This window comes from Talpa occidentalis, unplaced genomic scaffold (genome assembly GCF_014898055.3).
Source record: "Talpa occidentalis isolate TD23 unplaced genomic scaffold, MPIMG_talOcc4v2.1 talOcc4.8, whole genome shotgun sequence".
NCBI classification, from domain to species: Eukaryota; Metazoa; Chordata; class Mammalia; order Eulipotyphla; family Talpidae; genus Talpa; species Talpa occidentalis.
Genome location: NW_023605194.1, coordinates 58688558 through 58697444, shown reverse-complemented (window position 1 = coordinate 58697444; position 8887 = coordinate 58688558). Strand labels below are relative to the sequence as shown.

Genomic DNA, 8887 nt, shown 5'->3' with positions numbered 1-8887 from the left:
GAAAAATGGATAGTTTAGAATTATTAACTATTAAATAATAACCATACGATTACCAACAATAGTCTTAACAGTCACATATATAATTCTAGGTGCCGCAATTCCCACGTGCCACTTTTTTTCCTACTGTGTTTTTCTACTTGTATATCATGTTGGTGTTAAAAAAAAAAACCCAAAATATTAAAGAGTATGTAACTATTATTTTACACATGCCCATAGCTTTGTGTCTTCCTTTTGCACATGGAAGTCTGAAATTATTTAATATTTTGTCAAATGAATGAGAAAGTAATATTCTTATATTGGTATTCTCCCAGAAGAGTTACATATGTATGTTTCCCCCCAAGATTTGTTTGACCTAGACTTTCCTCATAATATGATATTTGTAACAATCTAGAGATGTTGAAATTTTTTTCTAGGAATGCAATACAGAAGCTCTTCACTTCAATTAACGTAATACATTTTTATTGAGAATTTACATCTCAAATCTCAGTTATTTTAATACTAGTTTGAAGATTTAAATTATTCTGTGAACAAAGCATTGTGTGGACTATTAAGGATGATAAGAGAATATTTAACGTCACAGAGTTTGAAGCATGGAAAGGTGCAGAAGATATACAACATTTAAGTGACTGGACCTGGAAATCTTACCCTTTCAAGAGATGCCACATAAATAAAACTGTAAATCTTCCCTACCTAGAACTTCTATGGAATTCCACAAGGGAGCAGCAGAAGAGCAGTTTTCCACTGCTGGCCTCCAGACATGGAGACACAGCGGAGCCTGGTGTCTCTTGGAGCTTTAATCTTCCCCTCCATCGCCTTTCCTCTCACCCCTTTTTAATTAAGTCAGAAGGGCCCTATATTTATTTGCCCATGAACTGACACAGCAAACCAACAGCAGCCATTGTAGTGTGAATGCATTTGTGACCAGGCAAGGGTTTTCACTCGGATTACCAGCCCAGTGGCCGGATGAATGTGCTCAGTACAAAGTCTGCTCAAAGCAGAGCAAAGGGACTATTTGTGAAAATGCCATCCTGGCTCAAGTCTGATTAAGGCCGGGGGTCCCCAGGCCGTTTGATCTTCATTCATCAAAGAGAGTCTTTAGACAAGCTTCATTTTACACTACTGTATGCTGGCAACGGTTGTGACACCAAAGTGCAGCCACTGTGAGTAGCTTCCCTGGAGAACATGAACAATGGGGATTGGTGATCTGGTTAAGCACCCGGCACCCAGGGCTTGCCTGCTGGGAATTCACCACTCCCTCCTCCCATCTTTCTCTACAACTGAATTTACCTGAAAATTATTTTGCTTTTGCGACTTAAGGATCATGAAAGATCCCGGTACTGTTATGCATCTCTCCTCGTCCCTGCCAAAGTTACTCCGTTTCTAATACATCTTGACACTAGCCATTTTCTGACAATTCTAAGATAGGGTCTCAAGACACTAAAGTGTTTTCAAGTTCCTCCTTTTTGTCACTTGAGTCCACTACTATTAACCAGTTTGAGATTTAGTGATAGTTGGGGGAAAAGAATAACAGGTCTAAAACATTACTATCTGTAAAGGGAAAAAAAGAATCTTCCCTCTGTGTATAGAAACTAGAAGTTAATAGTGGTTTCTTCTTAGTGGTGGGATTACATGTCATTTATTTTTGTTTTGGAGTTTTCTATGTTTACTGAATTTTTTCCAAAAACATAAGTTTTATGAGAAATTATATATCTGTATGTATACATAGGTACTTAAATATACATGTGTGCATACATATTATATATTACATATATAATCACCCAATTCAAATAATGCACCATATTTTCAGAGAATTTCTTCAAAAACATATGCTTGTTGTCCTCAAAATCAAGATACATTATGACAATGATCATTATTTTAGGTTGCCTGAAAGAACACAGCTCTTGCAGTATACACTTATTTAATCAAAGTCTAAAAGGTCTTGCCCTGGCATTACCTAAAAAGAGACTTGTGGTCAAAAGGACTGTCTCCACCTCCTCTATGTCCCATTTTATAAATGAAAGAGCAACATCAACACAGAGTTAATTGGCTTAACCAAGGCCCCATCCAATTGGCCACTGTCACAAAAGCTCCTGTGCACAGATGTGCCCCAGATTCCTGCTGCCATAGCAGGATACCCTTCTTGGTCATGACCTTTGGATGTGTCTGCATTATGAAAAGGTGATAATGGAACCCAGTAACATGGAGAAAAATGATTTTTCTCCACATCTAGAGACTTTCAAGAGACTATTACATCTTGCTTTTTGCTATCTTTGGACTATATTCATGGCTGGAAATGTCAGTTCCTTTAGGGGTATGATCATGAGGTTGTTTTGCAATCCCTGTAATACAGCACAGACTTTTCTCAGTGTAAGGACATCAACAAAGTCCTCTCTGGTTTCTAGCCAGAATTTTTGGATTTGGGACCCTATACTCAGATCACTTATTAATGTCCTCTTCCTTTTAATCTGGCTACCATGAAGTCTGATTTATCTGTGCTGATCAGCTAGCCCTCCTGGGCTTGGTCTAGAAGCTCTTTTAACATATTGAAAAACATTACAGTTGAAATCTTTTAAAGGCCAATGAGAAAGTCGTAAGTTTAGGAATGAGGGATCCCTACTATAAATTCAAGTTCAGTACCAACAAAAATGTTGGCAACATTCCCCAAAAAGAATGACATTTAGTCAATGTTTTCCTAGTGAAGTAAAATTAAATAGCAACAGATCTGTTTCCTTTGATTTAACAAAGAAAAGGGAAGGGAAAAAAAGAGGGAGGAAAAATGGAGAGAGAGAGTAAGGAAAGAAAATGCAGGGAGTGAACTAAAAATGCATCAGTCACAAAGAACTTGAAATAACAAAAATGGAAAAATTGTTTGCAAATAGCATAGTATTTTGAAGGATGCATTTGCCTGTCTCCCTCCTGCATGAAGAGGTTGCTTGAATCTTCTATGCATGGTGTCTAACACTTAAAATAGGTGGAAAGTACATGTTATCATACTGTTCCTGAGTTATAAAGTGCAATTAGACATTGGTAAATAAACACATTTAAAATCTAATACCAAATACAAACTTATTAAGACCCATTTAAAACAGATAAAAAGACAGGCTTCCCTATAGAATTAAATTCCTTATATAACTTAAAAAAAAAGTTTTCCTTAGAGAACTAAAAGTAATTTTGATTAAGTATACCTGCACTAGTTCCCTCCCCTGTTTGTAGGAGAGACACAGGAGCCACCAGAAACTTCTCTTCCTTGATTGCTTATTGATCACAATTTCTGGACACTTTTTAATCTTCCCCATGAAATAAAAAGTGTTCTGAAAAATAATTTACCCCCATCCAATGTAAAACTACTTGTCTTCCCACTGGTCTAGGTCTAGACTGAAAGTTTTTGGAGCACATGGAATTTGCCTCTAATACTAAGGTGGTAGGGGTGGTGATTTATACCCCAAAGAACAAAGGTGGTATTTTGCATGTAATAGCTACTCACTGAATATTAATTGGCTGTTGATGGAACAATGAACTTCACTTTACCTCCTCATCTATACTTTTCTTTTATTGCCAGTGAGCAAACTCAATCCTGGGAAGGATTTTTCAAATGAAGACTCCATTGAAAATGCTTTCCCCTTTGGAACAAAGAGTTGGCCTACTATATACATGGCTTTCTCTGCTATGTAGTTTCTCTCCTCTATACTTTATCAGCTTGCTTCCCCCTACCCAACTAAATTATTTCAAGATAGATGAGTAAGCATCATTTATCATACAGCATTAAGTACAGTGTTTTGCACACAGTAAAACTCAGGCTTTAACCTGAGTCACAGTAAAACTTCATATGATAACTTCACAAACAACACGAATGTAGGGAATGAACAGAATTCAGTCTGTTCTTGAAACCCAGCAGATTCTGTCCAAGCTCAATGAATATTAAGCCATAACAAGCATACAGGTTCAAGGATCAAGACCGAATTTACACAACTTGGTTTTTTGTTAGTTTTCCGCTTGCTTATCATGTCACTTTTTTTCTTTATTCTTGCACAATTGTTTCATTTATGAATCCAAACTCCTAATGGCATTTGTTATATGTATTACTCACGTGCTATCACTCTGAAAAAGAGGAAAAGAGATTGGCCTGAAGAGTGGCACAAGCATATTTCTAGAAATATTTAAATAGGATAACAGAATTAAGAAATATTTTAACCCTCCCCATGGTCAGGAGATTCTTTCTCTACATTTCAACATTATAAGCAGTTGAGACAGACTGTAATTTTCTACTACATTGAAGTTTCTCAACATCTTGATTACTGACACTGTTATCAAAATTCTGCAAGTGCTATTATGGCACCAAAAATCCCCTGTTCCTTTAACATTTATCCTATAATTTCTCCATCTATATAATCTTCAAAGCACCTTGCATAGGGCCACACCAGTACAACAGAAATGGGTTAGTGTTAATTTTCAATAAAATGTGTATGTAGTGATAAATTTGTTTGCTAGGTTCATTTTAAAAACAGCTAATATAATTTTCCCTTTGTTCCCAAACTTCAATTTACTCCAGAAACTTCTAGCATGTAGTAATCTAGATCACTGTACATGTTCATTAAAAAAAAAAACAAAACAAAGAAATATGTGGGACTTAGTCCTTGACAGAATTTCAAGTAGGAGTTATCAGAGGATAGATAGAATTTGAGTGAGAGGATTACAGTGTAATCAAAGGGGAACTATTAATTGAATTGTTTAGGAGATGTTCAGACCATCACAAATTTGTTAATTACCTCCTCCCTCAACTTTAAGATTGCATCAAGACTATTACTGGCTACACTAGGTGATGGTCTCAGTCATGACTATAGTAGGTCAGTGTGTGGCGTATTATAGATTCCTAGAGGTTGGGGGTATCTATAACACAAATTAAATATGTCCCAAGCTTTTTTATTATTATTCAACAGGACAGCATTCTTACACATCAACCTTGCATTCTTATTTTCATGCAGTGGTGTCACATTTACTTTCTGGTTCACTTTCAGCTTCCCTTTTCCTGCAGCTAGTCTCTCTCTTGAGTGGGGATATTCACAGGTCTTCTAAAAATGACTGGGGATCAAAAGCAAGCTTCCTCAAGCATTGCGATATGAAACTAAAGAGAAAATCAGGCGCTAAGCCTTAAGAGTTTCTTATCTCCTGGCATTAACCCTGGCTAAGGGGAAACTTGGGAAGGACTATGACTAAGAGGACGGGTGGACCCTGTTCTCTTTTCCATCAGTCACTTTGATCTCGCACGTCTGCCTAATCAAGTTCATCTACTGCCCCGATTACTCAGATTCAAAGAACATTAAATGGTTTGATTATCCGACGGTCATTTCCCTCTTCCCTACAACCCTGATCTAATTTCCAAATGCCAGTCTCTCGCCTCCCTCTCTAAACTTCCCATCAAGAGAATTAGTTCTTCCTTTTTATCCTCGTTTGATGTGCAAATTTCCTTCTCTTTGCACATTTTTTCCCTCGTGGTGGCGGTGGAGGGAGGGGGGTTGTAATTGAATGAACTTAAAACCAAGGACTTCACCCCAATTCTGCAAACCGCGACCCTAAGGGGTCAATCAGCAACTCACAAACTTACACTGGTCACCTGGCGTTCTCACCGAGATGTTTTGATAGACTTTGAATTGCTGACTAGGTTGTTTTCAATACGGAAACGTTATCGATGCGCACAGTAAATGAATATTGGCATTACGGGAAAGAGGCCAAAAGTGGTTTTGAGTATCCAAATTCCATTCAGAAGTATTTCAGATCTGGAAAATTCAACCCTTAATGCAAGGCAAGGACATACTTGCCTTCCGAGGTTGCCCCTTTTCCTGCATTTATTAAAGTCATCCGCTCTAATGCGCACTGATTACTGTCACCTGGAAGGTGAGCAGGGGCCAGGGGAAAGACTGTGCTAGGGAGGGGCGGAGTGATGAGTGTCAAAGGCCCCCTCCAAGTACACAAACACACCCCTCTCCCAGCCCCTCCCAACGCTTTGAAATCCCATCCTGACTTTGTTGTCTCCCCCGGAGGGGCCGGAATGCTCAGAGCCCGCAGTATAAAGGCTGGGGCGGTGGCGGTGGCCGTGCAGACTTCTCTGCGCCCTGCAGTCGGGACTCTGGGACGGCAGGAGGCTCTTGGAAGCCTGACTCCGCAGCAGCCGAGCCTGCACGGCTTCGTGGGGATCAGGCTTGCAAAGTGACACTTCCTTTCTCCTTTTTTCTCGCGTCCTTCTGAGATGACGGCTCTGGGCGCAATGGGAGCTGCCCGGGTCTTGGTCGCCCTGCTGGCGGCGACTCTTTGCGGTCACCCTCTGCTGGGAGTGAGCGCCACCTTGAACTCGGTTCTCCTCAATTCCAACGCCATTAAGAACCTGCCCCCGCCGCTGAGCGGCGCTGCCGGGCACCCCGGCTCCGCTGTCAGCGCTGCTCCCGGAATTCTATACGAGGGTGGCAACAAGTACCAAACCATTGACAACTACCAGGTGAGAACGGGTCGCAGGGATCCTAGGGCACTGTGATCCTTTGGGGAGGAGGCTACAGAGTCTGTGCAGTTCAGGGCACTTTTGGAAACTCTCCTTTGGGGAGCTGCGGACCACAACTTTTGGAGAGGTGGGCTGAGAGGGACTGAGAGGATTGTGGATACCTGGATGCCTGCGTGCCTTACTCTCTCCTGGCCCCCTTCCTGCAGCTGTACCCGTGTGCCGAGGACGAGGAGTGTGGCACGGATGAGTACTGTGCGAGTCCCACCCGCGGAGGGGTTGCCGGCGCGCAAATATGCCTTGCCTGCAGGAAGCGCAGAAAACGCTGCATGCGTCATGCTATGTGCTGCCCAGGGAATTACTGCAAAAATGGTGAGTCGGGCAGATCCCTTTCGGACCCGAAGCTGCACAGTCTTTGTGCACCAACAGAAGGGAGGGAAAATAATGCTCTCTGCTCTACAAAGCCGCGGCGCCACCCGCAAATGGTGTTTAGCTGGCAAGGTTTCCTTGAAACATTTTTTTGCTAGTGTTAAATCTCAGAGCAGAGACAGGTACCGGAATCTGAGAGCTCCTTATCTTCTCTATCACTCAAATGACTTAACACGGTGGCTTACGTCAGATTGGAACCTTCCATAAACATTTGAGAGCCTTGACATAAATTGAGAAAAATGATGGAAAGGGAGGTGGGCTTAGATAGAAGACCAAGGAAACCTGTGTTGTCATTTATTTGCCCTTTCCATTTGTTTTGGGGGCCACTCTTACACCTCTGTCAGACTGGTTTCTCCCTCATGAATCTGGAAAGTCTGCCAGCTTGAAAACAGAAAGCTTATCTGTGCTGGTCACTCTTAACAGTGATCTTGACAGCCTCACCTTCCGACTTCTCCATCATCCCCTGCCACTCCCTTCTGCTATCTTAAAATAAGTACTCCTCCACCCAACCGCAGATCCACTGAAATTTAATGTCTCAAAGAGGTAGTCTCAGACAGCCAAAGAAGTCTCCAGAAATAACTTAAGGGTGGCGACCCTCCTTAGGACCCAGTAATACTCCTGAATGAACTAGCTAAATCTCTGTAATATAGAAATTATACAGTAATTTCTGTATACTGGTGGGTGAGATGTAATCTTCTAGGCAGATGATGTTACATTTGCTTAACTTAGTCTTGCAGTACATATATAGCACCAAGGGCAGAGAAGTTAATTTAAAAACCAGTTTAAGTGACTGATTTCCTTTCTCTTATCCCAAGACCGATATTTAAATGGGCAGACATCTCACTACCATTACCACAGCTGGTAGGAAAAATACTTTAAATGACTGCAATAAGAATGTTGCATATGCCTGCAAGAGTGTCCTCAAGTAGTCTTCCGTCCATCTGGGGACAGAACTAAGGAAAAAGTTTGGCTTGTGTTCAAAATAATCTCACTGCAGTGAGATTATCTCAAGTTGGTATAGGCATAGCAGACTTCCTCCCACTGTCACAGTTAGTAGCAGTAGTACATTACAGCATGGAGTTAATCACTATCTCTTGCTTCTTCAGGAATATGTATGCCTTCTGATCACAATCATTTCCATCGAGGGGAAATTGAGGAAACCATTATTGAAGGCTTTGGTAATGATCATAGCACCTTGGATGGGCACTCCAGAAGAACTACACTGTCTTCAAAAATGTATCATACCAAAGGTAGGTAAAAGGACTTTAAGATTCATTCTTTGTTAGCAAATCAGAAATGCCTCCTGTTTAATGAGATAATACAAGCTTAGCAGTGACCATGTACTTTTCCTACTGTCTCCTCCTTCCTAGGACAAGAAGGTTCTGTCTGTCTCCGATCATCAGACTGTGCCACAGGACTGTGTTGTGCTAGACACTTCTGGTCCAAGATTTGTAAACCTGTTCTCAAAGAAGGTCAAGTGTGCACCAAACATAGACGAAAAGGGTCCCATGGGCTGGAGATATTCCAGCGTTGTTACTGTGGAGAAGGTCTGTCTTGCCGGGTACAGAAAGAACACCATCAAGCCGGCAATTCTTCTAGGCTTCACACCTGCCAGAGACACTAAGCCAGCTAGCTTTCTGAACGCAGTGGACTCCTTTTATACATGCTACTAAAATCTATTGTGCTCTGTCAGCTCAATCATTTAAGGATGTACAAATTCTGCGGTTACATTTAAGCATTCCAATAATACTTTCTAAAAATCTGGAGTGTAAGAACGTTGTTTCTTTATGGAACTCCCCTGTCATTGATTGCAGTAAATTACTGTGTTGTAAATTCTCGGTGTGGCACTTATCTGTAAATGCAACAAAACTTTTAATTATTTTTCTAATGGTGCTGCATTGTCTATTGTTCCTCTTCTTATTGTAAATGTTTGTACACATTTTCCTGACTGATAAATATTCTATATTGAAT

At 40.9% G+C, this 8887-nt stretch overlaps 1 protein-coding gene across 1 annotated transcript; it reads left to right on the top strand.

Moving 5' to 3' along the window:
* The first annotated feature begins 6063 nt into the window (after nt 1-6063).
* On the top strand, nt 6064-8670 carry DKK1 (dickkopf WNT signaling pathway inhibitor 1). Its single transcript, XM_037496090.1, has 4 exons — nt 6064-6490; nt 6697-6859; nt 8023-8166; nt 8287-8670. The coding sequence occupies exons 1-4, from the start codon at nt 6245-6247 to the stop codon at nt 8538-8540; spliced, it is 807 nt and encodes a 268-aa protein (XP_037351987.1). The 5' UTR covers nt 6064-6244; the 3' UTR covers nt 8541-8670.
* The last annotated feature ends 217 nt before the right edge of the window (nt 8671-8887 follow it).